The 15,392-nt window shown below is 50.5% G+C and overlaps 1 protein-coding gene across 2 annotated transcripts in view; it reads left to right on the top strand.

Annotated features, from left to right (window-relative positions):
- C1QTNF2 (C1q and TNF related 2) overlaps positions 1-14,488 on the top strand; it is a 29,493-nt gene extending 15,005 nt beyond the window's left edge. The window contains exons 1-3 of one of the 2 annotated variants that reach the window (XM_081091786.1): positions 1,451-1,544; positions 12,110-12,362; positions 13,709-14,488. In XM_081091786.1, the coding sequence (XP_080947912.1) occupies positions 12,119-12,362; positions 13,709-14,322 (858 nt within the window). In that variant the 5' untranslated portion in view covers positions 1,451-1,544; positions 12,110-12,118 and the 3' untranslated portion in view covers positions 14,323-14,488. Of the gene's footprint in view, positions 1-1,450; positions 1,545-12,109; positions 12,363-13,708 lie in introns of those variants that run through there. The other variant, XM_081091785.1, reaches the window with a different exon arrangement.
- The last annotated feature ends 904 nt before the right edge of the window (positions 14,489-15,392 follow it).

Raw genomic sequence — 15,392 nt, 5'->3', positions numbered from 1 at the left:
TTTCTCTGACCACCCAGTTTTATACTTAATGCTTTTCTCTTCTGTAACACTCATTTCACATGAAACCACTTGCACCATCCTCGCTAGACTCTAAGTTCTTGGATGGCAGGCACCAAACCTATTTGGTATATCTCTGTATCTCCAGCACCTAGCTTGGGGACTGACGCATAATAGATGCTCATGAAATGTTTGTTGAATGAATGTTTGTTGAGCCCACTAACTTTCATCCTCAAATAATACTTATGTAATATTAGTAATAATTCTCTACGTAGTTCAGTGGCTTACCAAATACTTTTATGGGTGAGTGTCCCAACTTTGGGGGGAAGGACAGTGCAGGAATATCATTATTCTCCCAACTTCTCAGAAAATGAGACACCATCTATGAAGTAACTGACTTGTCTAAGGTGGTAGAACCAGCGTGAGAGTTGGAATGCATACCTGACTGACGGGCTGTAAACCTTGGGTCATATACCATCTGTTAACCAGAGGCTCTGGCAGCCCAGGGAATGCTGGTGGCTAGTGGAAGACAGCAGGGGAAGGAAGAGGGAGAAGCACAAGCCAGGCCTCTGATGACCTTTCTGTCCCCTGGTATCTGCTTGTTACCCACATGGGTTCACTCCGCGTGTTCTGGGAGCTGGGACCCTAGAGCAGGGCTGGGTCAGAGAGTTGGTGAGGCCTGCAAAGCCTTTTCTTCTGGGGAGGAGGGAGGTTAGGGCTGAGAGGCAGGGGCACCTGCCCACACTGTTATGTATGCGCACATTCACATCTGGACAAAATCCACACCAAGGCATACATACATATAACACACCGAACGAGCCACTGCACAAACAGGTGCCCCAGACATCGTGCACATACATACTGGTGCATGGTTATGCATACTCGTATACACATTACGCATGTACCCAACAGATATCCAGACACTGCTGTGTACACCCAGCAAATGACATACACACCGGCTGCACACCAGGCTGCAAGAGTAGACATGTGCATGGACCAGTGCATACAAATGCACCCACCCATGCACACACACACACACACACACACACACACACACACGCTCGCGATTCTTACTCTCAACCACACGCACAGTCAGTACCCAGAGAAATGTACTCCATTGTAAGCGTCATGCCCACACGCACCCTCACATCCACAGTGATGTCAATGCTCACGCGCAAGCAACAGACATACGCATACCCTTGCAAACGCCTGGGTAACCATCATTTCTTGCACGTAAACCTCCAAATACACTGACAGGTTCTACACGCGGAGAGATGCCTCGATGCACCCAAGTTGCCACCAGCGCTTCAAGTTTTGTTCCAAACCAACTCGGACGGGAGAGCTCTGCGCCGCGGGCCGGCCCACGTGACCGGGGAAGGCGCTCCCGCCGGTGACGGGATGGGAAAAGTATGCCTGGGGCGGGCGCCGGGCGGGCTGCTGTCGCCGCGGGAGGCGGGAGGCGGGACGCGGGACGCGGGAGGCTGGACGCGGAGCAGGGCCGACAGCTTGGTCGCTCCCGAGGCTCCCGGACGCCCGGGGCAGCGAGGGTGAGTGTCCGCCGGCGGCCCACTCTCCGGGGAGAGTGCGGGCGGGGGGAAGAGGGGAGGACGCGCGGTGCTGGGGCGCGGGGCGGGGTGGGAGTCGGTAGGAGTGGGAGGACTGCGAACGCCCCTTCTTTGCAGGCCGGGCAGCCCACAGAGTCCTACCCCTTGACCTCCACCTTCTGGAGTATATTCCATATGAATTAACATTTACTGGGCGCTTACTGTGTGCTCGTGGTTTACCTGTTGATAGTTTTATAATTCTACTGCTTATTGAGCGCCTATTTCGTGCCATGCCCTGCCTGCCCTCTGCGCACGCTGGTTCATTTCCATGACAACAGCTTATCTGCCTCTGCGAGAGAGGAACCAGGCTCAGAGATGTTAGTGACTTGCTCAGGGCTGAACACCTGGTAACTGGTGGCAAAGGGATTTGAACCCTGGTGAGTCTGAGTCTAGTACCCGAGCTAACAATCGTAGCTGACATTTATCGAGCGCATTATCTCATTTACTCTTTACAACACTTAATTAAATATATATATATATATATATATATATATACCCGCAAACTAAGCTCAAAAGGTACTGAACGGCAAGCTGAGATTTGCACCCAGTTCTTGACAACTCTTGTCACTCTCCCTCCTTCCCCCAAACTGTGTTCTTCTTTCTCCGTCCCCACCGCCACTGCCCCATGCCAGGACTGGATGGCAGCTGAATGTTGCATGGTCCCGGTGGTCTCCCAGCCCAGGCCTCTCCCCTAACACCGTGGGTGCTTTGCACAACCTCAGTGTGGTCCTCCTCTGTTCTCTTACAACAAAATTCGTGCCTAGAGCCTTCAAGAGTCCCCTCCTTAGACTGGCCATCTCCCGGGGACGTTCCCACCCCTGCCACACTAAACCAGTAGCAATAGTGTCAACAGTGTCCTCTATATGTCAACCCAAGGCTGGTCTCAGCACTGTTTGAAGTCTGTCCTCTCCCATTGTCCCTTTCTACACCTCCCCCCCCCCCCCCCCCCCAGTTTTCCTCTGACTTATTCTGGTATCTGGCAATTATAGATCCATCATGCCCACTTTCAGCTGCCTACCGTCAGAGCATCCACACTTTCAGAACTTCACTCCTGCCCTGCCTTCCTACCCCTCAAGTGCACCACACTCTGTTTCTTCCCAGAGCCTGACTTCCCTCAGCCCCTAGCAGGGACACCAGTCTTGCCCGCCTTCTAATCCTTCAGCGTTAGGATTACCTTTTGTTTTAAATGACATAAAACTAACAATGTCCATCGTAACAAATTCAGACACTTCAAAAAGGTAGAAAGTGAAAAGCAAAAGCCCATAGACCTCCTGATTCTGAAAAGTAACCCCTTTAACAAGATGGTACGTCGTTTGGAAATTTCATATATCTATATATTTGAGTGTCTATCTTTTTTTTAACTCAAAGATAAGCATGCTTTACATTCCATGCTGCAACTTGCCCTTCTCACTCTGTGTATCTTGGTCATCTTTCCATATGTGCAGATACGGACTCACTCTGTTTTTATAACGTTGTCTTAGTGTGTCATTGTACCAAGGAATCGAGATCTGGTTCACAAGTCTGGGGTCGTCTTTGAAGGTACTCGCCCTCCATTCAGCAAATATCCCCAAGAAGTTACTTCTTTCTCTGCAAATCCCTCCTTCCTCCCTGTCTCGCTGCTCTTGCTCTCATCTGTCTGCTGAGTGGACACAGACGACTGGACCTTCTCCTCCACCATCCCAGTCTCTGACGATCCCGAGTGTTCACCGCGGGGTGATGGAGTGCATACACTCACAGCTTCCCGCACGCCCTCCTCACGAAGGCCAGCCAGCTGGCTTTGCCTCTGTGAAATGAGCTCCTGTAGAAATTTGATTTCTGTTCATCAAGTTCTAGTCTACGTGGACTTTGGGAAGGAATTCTATGCTGAAGCTTTTCTCAGGGAAACAATTCTCCATTGGATTTGTGCATTTCTGTAGATGGCTTAATTAGAGAGCTGCCCTGGCAAGGTTTATGCACATGGGTTCTGTGCCCTAGGCCCCAAGTCAACAGGCCTGGCTTCCATCCAGCTTTGACCTTGGAAAAATGATTTCTTTCTTCTTTTTTTTTTTTTTAGCCTTTTTTTTTTTCTTTTGCCATATGGGGATGATAGTATCAGCCTCTTAGAACTGTGGGAGGTTAAAGGAGAAAATGAACGTCAAAGCTTTGAAATAAGAACACACAACATACACGGAGAATTCTCTTTCCCTCTAGATCAGGGGTTGCAAACTCATACCAACCGCGGCTGTGCATTCTAACCTCCCGTCGTATCTCTCCTTGTTCTCACACATTATTATTATATGGAATAACACTACTGTCACTGAGTACTTCCTGTGGGCTGGTTATTGCTGTATTATCTCATTTAATATTCATAATTACTCTATAAGGGAGGCACAGGCCATCAAATTACTCAGGGAGACGTTCCTAAAGACCTTATATTATTCAAACTCGTATAATTCAAAACTCACCTGCCGAAAGAAGGAAGGCAGTATTTCCGTTTGCCGATTAGTATAGGGCTATCCTGTGGCTACAGCATAAACACAGTTTACAATTTACAACTCCTGCTGCCTTGCAAGGTCCTCGACAAACTTTCCCACATAAATTGAAACCATAAATATGTTTCTTTCATGCAATTTCAAATTCAAACGATTCAAATATGACCATGCAGTATTGTTTTCTCCCATTTTACAGGCAAGGAAACTGAGGCTCAGAGATAGCAGAGGTCAAATAGCTAGAATATGATCCCTAACCTCTTAACCACGAGACCAGCTCTGTGCTTCTTCAAGGCCAGATCTTTAGAGTTATTTCGAATGTCTGTCAGGGCCTGACCAGAAGTGACTGCATAGAGACCAGCAAGCACAGGAAAGTCAAAGAAAACCTAGCCTGCTCCCCTACCCCCGCTGCCGCCCCCCAACCCTTCAGAGTTCAGACTTTGTTCCTCTCCCTCAGTTTCCAGATCTTCAAGTGTGGTCCCTCTATGCCATTCCAAGGAACCGCCTAGCCCCATTTCCTTTCCTGTCTTCAATGCAGTCCTGGCTGCCCTTTGAGAGAGAACCTGCTACAAAGAGAAAAGAGGAGCAAGGCTTACTCCCGCTCCTGCCTAGAGCCTGGTCATACAGGTATGCCAGGCTGGATCCTCATTAGAACCAGACCTTGTGCCCTATAAGAGCAGCAACCACATCTTTTCATTCCAGTGTCTGGCCTCAAAGGCAATAAAAATAGGTGACGCCATTGATTGGGCATCCTCGCCAAGCCATGGTGCCAAGCACCAGCACACATGATGTCTCATTGGCCTTCTGTCACTTGAAGAGCTAAGCACTAACCCATCGAGTCCCCTGTCTTTATTAATCACCTGTATTGTGGATCATGGCAATGCCAGGTGGCTCATAGGTGTGTGGGGCCAAGGCAGGGACCCCCACAACTTCCCTCAGCATGGAATGGCTGGGCAGGAGCGAAGGCCCACCCTCACTAGGATGCTTTTTTGATAGCAACCGACAGAAACACTATTCAAACCAGCTTAAGTGAAAATGGAGAATTTATTCTAAGACTTCAGGGGCCTCCACTTGAAATGCCATAGGACTCATGGAAGGAGTTCAGGACTGTTTTTCATTAGTTCAACTGCAGTTGGTGACAATTAAAATTTTAAACAAGGTCTGAATTTTTGTATCCGGTTTTACTTCCAACATCCATTATCTTGCTGAATTTGCATAAGGACAAGAAATAATGAAATAAGAATAGGTGATGCTTTTATACCTCTTACCATATGCCAAACCTTATTCTAGGAGCATTATCGCCTCATAACAGCCTTCTAAGGTAGCTACTGCTACTGTCATCCCCATTTTGGAGAGGACTAGGCTGAGAGAAAGAGGATAAGTCACTCGTAAAAGGCCCCACAGCTAGTTTGTGGGATTTCAACCCAAGCAGCTATGCTTAGAGCTGAGGCAGTAGCTGCCACATGGCTGTTGAGCACATGAAATGTGGCCGGTCTGGCCTTAGCCAGTGTGGCTCAGTGGATAGAGCTTCCGCCTGCGGACTAAAGGGTCCTGGGTTCTATTCCAGTCAAGGGCACGTACCTCAGTTGCAAGCTCAATCCCTGGTCTGGGTGCATGTGGGAGGCAACCAATCGATGTGTTTCTCTCACATTAACGTTTCTCTCTCCCTCTGTCTCTCCCTCTCCCTTCTACTCTGTCTCTGAAAATCAATGGAAAAAATATCCTTGGGTGAGGATTTAACAAAAAAATTTAAAAATAATAATAAAAAAGTAATGTGGCCAGTCTGGATTAAGATGTGCTGCAGGTGTAAAATACACACCAGGTTTCTAAGACCAAGTGCCAATTAAAGAATGTGAGATACCTCATTAATAATTTTTACATTGATCACATGTTGAAATGATGATGTTTGAGATATATTAGTCTAACCAACATATATTATTAAAATTTATTTCACCTGCTTTTAAAAAACCTTTTTAATGTGCCAACAAGGTCGTTTAAAATGACATGTGACCTCCTGTCATATGCCTGTTGGACAGCACTGTTCAAACACGGTCCCCAGCCCTCTGGTCTGCCGCTTGGAGAAGCTGGACACAGGGCTCTGAACCGCCTCGGGCCTCCCCCTCCACAGCTCACATCTGGCCCATCAGCTTCCTTCTTCTCGCTCACTGCAGTGCTGGGCAGGTCCAAAGCTTGATGGCTTCGGCCTCAGCCACCCGAAGCCAGACTCTGGGCCTCACTGCACAGGGCACAGGGCACAAAGGGGTGTGCTCCACGTCCTCTGCATCACAAGCCACGTTGGCTGGTTTCTAAGGATCTGGGGTGATAATACAGTGGCCACCAGACTGACTGCTGGCGTGCTCTCCGAAGTGCCACTGAGACAAACCCCACAAGATCTTGGCTCCTGAGACCTCACTAGATCATGGTTTGGCCTTGGACCCCTTGTCTAGACTGAGCCAGAAATAGGGGTAGAAAGAGAGAAAACAAATATTTTTCTGGGGCCTTTTGACAAGCGGATCCCATGACTTCTAATGGTCTGTATTTTGACTCTGGATGCTGGAGTGTTTCCAGGAAGAGACGTGGGGACCCAGGAGAGGGGGCGTGGGTGAGTGCTGTGTGAGCCGCTGCAGCAGCTCCTCTCTCCTCCGGGCGGAAAGAATATCCGTGGGTGAGGGTCTCAACTCTTCAAATGAAGCTAGACAGGGCTGTTTCCAATTTGCTTCTGGAATTCAGGGAGGGCATGGGGTGTTTGTCATTATAGAATTTGCACTCCCATTAAAGCCAATTTTTGGAGCATTTCATCTGCAAGCAGGCCCCACCCCATTCCAACCACCAGCCCTTCCGTTGCCCAGTTGGGTCAGATTCAGGTATCCTCTCCTCATCAGAACTAGGCCTCCCTGTGAAATATTCCAGGGGCCCCTACTGTGAGGTCAGGGCTGCAGTTGGCGGCAATTGCAATTTTAAACAGGGCTCTAACTTTTGTGTCATGTTTTGCTTTCAACGTCCATTATCTGGTTGGATTCTCAGAACATCCCTGTAAGGCAGACCGGATGAGTGTTATTACTTCCACTTTGTAGGTGAGGAGATGGAAGCCCAGATAAGAGGAAATGACTTTTCTACAGTCACGTGACCCATGAGTTACGGAGCTAGGACACGGACCCCGTCTTCCCAATCCAAGTCCAGTCATCTCCCTGGGCTTCCCTCCGTAGCCAAGTGTGGCTTTGCTATCCACACGTTTACTGAAACCTTTGGATCCTGTTGCTCTTTTATGTGAGTGACCATTTCATTCAAGGCTGGAACCACTATGAGTTGAGCACTTGCTGCGTTCGGGGCAGGCACTGTGCTAGACTCTGGTGACATCACACAGAGCAAGACGGGCAGGGCCTCTGCTTTCTGGACCTTCCTCTCCAGGGGAAAGACCCAGGCAGTTAGCGAGTCAAGAAGCAAAGAAATCTATAACCACCCTGGAGCCACGTGCTTTGAAAGGACAACCAGGGTGGTCTGAGCAAATCAGCAGGGCAAGACTCTCCGGGGAGAGGTTATTAGACCTGAGGCTTGAAGGATGAGGCAGGCAGCTCTCTGAGGGCTTTGCACAGGGGAGATTAGCAACAGGGGGCATTTTAGGCAGAGTTCTCTCCAACTGCTGAGCATTTACTGCTTCACACACCGAGCAAGAAGCTGTGGGGACATTGTCTCATTATTCCTATTCCAACTCCACGAGGGAGGTATAATTTCTATTGGACAGTTGAGGACACTTAGTGGCTGGTTTCTCATGGGCTCGTTTCTACCTACCCATGTGTCACAGCCTGATAACCAACAGGTCAATTATATTTGTGCATGACTTACCTCCTCTGATCTGCAAGGTGAGATTATTCAGAACTCAGGCCTTGCTCAAGGCCCAGACGAGGGTCCCCAGAGTTTCTACTGGCAGACCATGTTCTGGTAGACAGAGTCAACAAAAGAGACATCCTTCTCACGTCACAGTCTGGATGGAGGGCCCTTGGGAAGGCCCTTGGGGGGGGGGCGTGGAGGATGAGGGGGTAGGGTGCCCTGAGGGTGGGGGAAATGGGAGAAGGAGGAAGGCTGATTCCCTGACAGTTCAGGCTGGGGCCCTTTGTGCCTAACGTTTTCCCAGAACTTGTGTATTTATGAATCATTAGCTACTTGATGGAGAGATGAGTTAAGGGACCAGGCAAATTACAACCAGACTGAAGAACTCCATCCAAGCTTAGCACCCCATGATTCTGTGTTTGGGGTTTGAACGTGGAACATTTTTTTCCTGCAGCAGGAAGGCTGTCATGCAGCCTCCCCTACTCAACTCACACCAGAAAGGACCTTTAGGAACTGAGATAATTTTTAAAAGATGAGGAAGGACCAATAGTTTTCTGTCATCAGTTGAATGGATATTTATGGAGCACCTGCTATATGTAAAATATTTGCACACCCCTGCCTGGAGTCGGGGTGGGGGCCCTGTGCTGTGGGAGGGCAAAAGGAAGAAGGGGTTAGATCTGGTTTGGGTTAGAAACACACACACAAAACGGGAAGGGAGGAAACTTATTTAAATCCAACAGTCTGGGTGCCCTTTTTGATTTAGGCCACTGCCTTGTTTTCCCTTGGCTGTGGATGTTCTCAAATACTCACTAATCAAGCAAGTATTTCTTGAACACCCACTGTGTGCAAGACAGTTGGAAGCCCCGGGATAGAGCAGGTTAGCTGCGGTCCCGGCTCCCAAGGGGCTTCCGTTATCATGGGAGGCACATGGGAGAGGCAACAGGCCCGGTTAGCAGGTGAACAGGCAACTACAACCAATAGGGGTGAGCTTGCAGGGCTGAAAAGACACCGGCAGGGAGCTGGGGTCCAAAGGGAGAGCTGTTAGCAGGCCTTGGAAGAAGTGCTATTTAAGCGGAAACAAGGGATAAAGAGCCGGCATGCCAAAGGGTGGGGCCCAGAGTTTTGTAAAGAGGAGCAGGATGGGGCTTGGTCTGATGGAGAAGGGGTGTCTGGAGGAGCGGGGAGCGGGGAGGAGCTGGGGTTGGGGCGGGGGTCATTTAGGGCCTCTGGGCCACATCCTCAGGGGTTATGATACTGCTCTTTGCAGCCGCAGCCAGTGGAGGAAGATCATGCAGGAAGTGATGAGGCTGAGCTGTGCTTTTCAAGGATCCCTCCGCTTCAGCTGGGAGAGTGCGGTGGCGGAGCAAGAGAGCAGGGCAGCGGTTCTCAACCTGTGGGTCGTGACCCCTTTGGCGGTGGAACGACCCTTTCACAGGGGTCGCCTAGGACCATCCTGCATATCAGATATTTACATTACGATTCATAACAGTAGCAACATTACAGTTATGAAGTAGCAACGAAAATAATTTTATGGTTGGGTCACAACATGAGGAACTGTATTTAAAGGGCCAGAAGGTTGAGCAGGGGGCGGTCCTTGCCAGGTCCAGGCATGGACTGAGCTGATGGCCTCCGGACGTGCTCTTGGTTCAGCCCCTGGAACTACCTCGCTAACACTCCGAAGAGGCTGATGGCAGAGAGTCAGAGCCCAGGAGGCGGCCCACCCCCCTCCCATCATCTTGGCTACGCCCAGAGCCGGTGCGGATCTCTCACAGAACAGGAGGTTCTCTCCAAGCATCGGATCCTGAGGGAGGAAAAGCATCACGCTTACATTTCCAAAGTGTGTGTGTGTGTGTGTGTGTGTGTGTGTGTGTGTGTGTGAAGTGTGTGTGAAATGGTAAAATACACCATATCAAAGAAATCTCTCCATTGCTCTGTGTAGCTTTGCCACACACTTCAAGGTCTCTTCTGTAATTTGGGAAATTCAGGAGGAAAAAAAATCAAAGAAACGCTGACATAATGGAAAGCATGTGGACATTAGGGTCAGCCAAACCCAAGTTCAAATATAACTCCTGCCATGAACGGGTTGCGCAAACATGGCCAACTTGGCCTCTCTGAGCTTCACTTTCCTCTTCTATAAAACAGGAAAGGAACACCGGGAGAAGGGAGCAAGGTGCAGTGGCTGAAGGGTGGTCTTCAGAGCCCCTCGGACACGGGTCCGAGCGCTGTCCCCACTGCTCCGATTGTGTGACTGCGGGCAAATCGTTGGAGTTCTCAGAGCCTCTGTTTCTCCCTCTGAAAAACGGAACAATCCGTTTTCCACTTCCGTAGGATTTATTATAAACTTCACATAAGAGAATTCAGGTTGCCCTGGCCGGTTTGGCTCAGTGGAGAGAGCGTCAGCCTGCGGACTGAAGGGTCCCAGGTTCGATTCCGGTCAAGGGCACATGCCTGGGTTGTGGGCTCGATCCCCAGTGTGGGGCCAGCAGGAGGCAGCCAATCAATGATTCTCTCAGCATTGATGTTTCTATATCTCTCTCCCGCTATCTTCTTCTCTGAAATCAATAAAAATAGATTTTTTATTTTTTTTTTAAAAAGAGAATTCAGGTAAAGAGAGTCCCTCAGTGCCTCTGTCTCAGCTCCCCGGTCTGTAACTGAAGAGGTGGGATGAGACCGTTCCTTGGGGCCCTCCCCAAGTTTGTGATTGTGAATTTCGTTAAGAGGCCCTGGAAGAGTTAACCTGTCTGGATTCCTTGGGGCCATGGCACACCACCCAGGTTTTCTCACCCCTTCAGTGTGGAGAGAAGACTGGGGGGTCAGACCGGGGGGGGGGGGGGCGCACAGGCTGGGAGCGGGCTATTTGGAGCCTTGTTTTTCTTGGAGGTGCCCTGGGGCCAAGGAGACTCTCCTCTCCCTCCCTGTAGGTTTGGAACCAGAATCTAGTCACCCCGCCTTTATTTCCAAAACAGTTCCTGGCACCGGTGGGAACCTCCAGGCTCCAGCTCTGAGAAATCCCTCGCTCCCTGCCTGTTCCAGAGCCCTCTCCTCCGCCCACCAGACACTGGGGCCTGCCCTGGCCCCGCTCTCACTGAGCATTGTCCCTATTGTTCACAGAGGCTGGCATGGGCAGGGCAGCAGGCCCTCCTCCCCCTTGCCCAGAATGTGTGACTGAGAGTGGATGAGAGAGAGAGAGAGAGAGAGAGAGAGAGAGAGGGGGGGGGGGAGGATGGGAACTGAAGCCCATGGCTCCCCTCTCTCCTGCCTGTCTTCATCCAGCTGTTCACAGAACTCTCAGCGTGCCTGGGAGACTGGCTCCCACTGCTTCCTTCCCCTCTTCCTTGTCCAAAAATTACAACTTCCTAACCCAGTTCAAACCTGCTTGAAGAATTCAGTTTCTCTTCGGGGGGGCCCAGATGTGTCCCAGCTAATAAGTCACCCCGACTCGCTTCCCTAGATTCTCAGCAAGTCAGCAAGGGAAGGAGAGGGGATCCTGGGGCCTGGGCAGTGTCTAGGGCACCGTTTTCCAACAGCACATCATGAGTGTAACACTTCCCCAGCATTCGCCCCATCTGCCTACCACCCCTGCTATCACTGATGCCACCCGTGAGGAGCATGCGTGACCCCAGCTACATCATACTGCAACTTTATTTTATAATATATTTTGATTGATTTCAGAGAGGAAAGGAGAGGGAGAGAGAGATAGAAACATCAATGATGAGAGAGAATCATTAACTGGCTGCTTCCTGCACACATCCCACCAAGGATCAAGTCCGCAACCTGGGCATGTGCCCCAACTGAGAAGCAAATCATGACCTCCTGGTTCAAAGGTCGACGCTCAATCACTGAGCCACACCGGCCGGGCTGTGCCACATATTTGAAGGAAACCATGGATCATTTCTCTCTGTGCACAGCTCCCCCCAGCCAGCTGTCACTGGGCCATAAGTCCGGCTACTCCAGAGTTCGATGGTGTGATGATGAGTGCTGCACCCCAAGACCCCTCCAAGGTGTATTCTGGGCCCATGATTCAGCTCATCCATATATATACTCAAGACATTGTCCAGCTACTTGTATGTGACGTAGGAGAGAGCAGGAGTCAGAAATATAGTTTCTCCCAGCTTCCTCCTCCTCCTCCTCCTCCCCCCCGGGTGCCTTTCCGACTGACCCCCAGTCCGCTCAGTGGGACTCACCTGCTCACAGCTCTCTTGCCTCCTACAGGTGACCACCATGATCCCCTGGATGCTCTTGGCCTGTGCGCTCCCTTGTGCGGCCGACCCTCTGCTTGATGCCTTCGCTCGCAAGGATTTCCAGAAGGGCTCCCCTCAACTTGTCTGCAGCCTACCTGGCCCCCAGGGTCCCCCCGGCCCCCCAGGAGCCCCAGGGCCCTCAGGAATGGTGGGAAGGATGGGCTTTCCCGGTAAAGACGGCCAGGATGGCCAGGACGGGGACCGGGGGGACAGTGGAGAGGAAGGTAAGAGTTTAGGGGACATGAATATAAGATTTTCTATGTAATCATTGGCCAAAAATGTTGTTTTGAGAGAAATGCACATTTTATGAAACATGAGTCTTAAGGACCGAAAGGCGTTCCACAGGAAACATTCTGCAGGGCATGCTGAGTGTATTTAGCGTGTGCTTACTGTGGGCCAGGCACTCCTCTAAGCACTTAAATGAGTATAGAAAGAGCGTTGTGGTTTCCTTTGAACAAAACACGGTTCTGCCGCCTTCTCTTTCCTCTTCACAGGATATTTTAGAGAAGTTTTCGTATAGTGCACATAAATCTGCCTCGTTTTCAAAAACTCCTGCATAGAATTGCACTTTATGGATGGACCATCATTTTTTAATCATTTTCCTTTGAACGGGCAATTAGACGTTGTTCCCAGTGTTTGCTGTTGGAAGCAGCAGCACTGTACTAACCACCCTTGCACATGTGTGCAGGGATCTGGGCACTAGGCAGGGATCACACTAAGATCAGTGTTTTGAGGTCAAAGGCTTCTTCCAATTCTCTTCTCAACTCGTGACCAGCACAGCCCATCGAAGGATTGTTCTGCCCGACAAACCAGACTCTTCCTTAGAAGGCAGGAAAAGAAAAGGTGTGGCCCGGCTGGCGTGCTCAGTGGTTGAGCCTTGACCTATGAACCCAGAGGTTATGGTTCAGTTCCCGGTTAGAGCACATGCCTGGGTTATGGGCTCAATCCCCAGTAGGGGGCGTGCAGGAGGCAACCGATCCATGCTTCTCTCTCATCACTGATGTTTCTATCTCCCTTTCCCTTCCTCTCCAAAATCAACAAAATTTATTTTTTAAAAAGAAAGAAAGAGCCCCGACTGGTTTTGCTCAGTGGATAGAGCGTCGGCCTGCGGACTGAAGGGTCCCAGGTTCGATTCCGGTCAAGGGCATGTACCTGGGTTGCGGGCACATCCCCAATAGGGGGTGTGCGGGAGGCAGCTGATCGATGTTTCTCTCTCATCAATGTTTCTAACTCTCTATCCCTCTCCCTTCCTCTCTGTAAAAAAATCAATAAAATATATTTTTTAAAAAAGAAAGAAAGACAAGAAAAAGGAAAGGCTGCAAATTATGTTAGTTTTGCCCTGATCCTCAATGATTCTGGAAGGTAAGCATTACCGTTCCTGGCTTCCAGATGGGACTGGGACACGTGCCCCAGGTTCCGCCATCAGATTTGCAACCATTTCCAGGCGGCTCCATTGCCCTCTTGTTCTTCCCATTACCAAAGGCCTGTGCTCCAAAGATGCAGCGCCAGGGCCCGCAGCCTCTGCTAGTTCTCTAATCCCCTTCATCACACCAGCTGCTCTGTCTTCCAGGTCCACCTGGCCGGACAGGCAACCGGGGAAAGCCAGGACCAAAGGGCAAAGCCGGGGCCATTGGGAAGGCTGGCCCTCGCGGCCCCAAAGGGGTGAGTGGTGCCCCAGGGAAGCACGGCACACCGGGCAAGAAGGGGCCCAAGGGCAAGAAGGGGGAGCCGGGCCTCCCGGGCCCCTGCAGCTGCGGCAGTGGCCAGGCCAGGTCAGCCTTCTCGGTGGCGGTGACCAAGAGCTACCCACGGGAGCGGCTGCCCATCAAGTTCGACAAGATCCTGATGAACGAGGGCGGCCACTACAACGCATCCAGCGGCAAGTTCATCTGCAGCGTGCCGGGCATCTACTACTTCACCTACGACATCACGCTGGCCAACAAGCACCTGGCCATCGGCCTGGTGCACAACGGCCAGTACCGCATCCGGACCTTCGACGCCAACACGGGCAACCACGACGTGGCCTCGGGCTCCACCATCCTGGCTCTCAAGCAGGGGGACGAGGTCTGGCTGCAGATCTTCTACTCAGAGCAGAACGGGCTCTTCTACGACCCTTACTGGACCGACAGCCTCTTCACAGGCTTTCTCATCTACGCCGACCAGGACGACCCCAATGAGGTGTAGACAGACCGGCGCTCCGTCTCCAGGGAGGGCACACACTCCTGGTCTGGCGCTTACCGAGCGAGACCCCTAAACTGTCTGCTGGGGCCGGGAGTCGGGGGCTTCTGGACTCAGGCCGGCCTTCTCTGCCCCCTTTTTCTCCATCATTAAACCCAAGCTTTTTTATTCATCCTCCCATTTCTCCATTCTCTGATTTTTTCTTTTTTCTTTTAGTACCTACTGTGTGACAGGCACCATGCTATACTCTGGAAGGTACCACAGTGAACAAGACAGACAGAGGCTCTGGCCTCATGGGGCTTACATTCTAGTGGGAGGTACAATTTACACATAAACAAGCAAGTAATGTCATTATTGTGCCAGGATGGAAATGCACACGCCATGGCCAAGGGTAATTGGAATAACAGGAGACAGGGAAGAGGTGGAAGTTTGTTTTGGATTTCATCTTGTTAGGTTTACTTACATGCAATAAAGTCTACACATCTTAAATGGACAGCTAATGAATTTTTATATATGTGCACACTTTGTAAGCTCTGTGTAGATTAGGAACAAAATCTACAGCTGCCCAAGGTTCCAGCCGCCCAGCTACCCAAGGCTTCCAGTCAGTTCCAGGAAGAGGTTCTTTCTTTCTTTTTTTTAGGAAAAGGTTAATTTTTAAAATATATATATTTTTATTGATTTCAGAAAGGCAGGGAGAGGGAGAGATAGAAACATCAGTGATGGGAGAGGATCATCGATCGGCTGCCTCCGGCATGCACCCTGCTAGGGATTGAGCCCACAACCTGGGTATGTGCCCTGACCAGGAATTGAACTATGAACTCCTGATTCGTAGGCTGATGCTCAACCACTGAGCCACACCGGCTGGGCTACTTTTTAAGCTGAGCATGGAAACAGGAGAGGGAGCCATGCAGAGAGCTGGGGGAAGGGGTCTTCTGGCAGAAGGAGCTGCACGTGTAAAGATCCTGACATTGGGGAGAACTTGGCATAGCTGAAGTCCAGAGGGATGGAGTGAAGCGACAAAGGAGATGGAGGCATGAGGTGAGAGGCTGGAGGATTATACAAAACCTCACAGGCTA

The sequence above is a fragment of the Myotis nattereri genome (genome assembly GCF_964212035.1).
Source record: "Myotis nattereri genome assembly, chromosome: 5".
In the NCBI taxonomy this organism is placed as follows: domain Eukaryota; kingdom Metazoa; phylum Chordata; class Mammalia; order Chiroptera; family Vespertilionidae; genus Myotis; species Myotis nattereri.
Note: the sequence above shows the minus strand (reverse complement) of the source record. Positions and strands in the feature narration are given on the sequence as shown.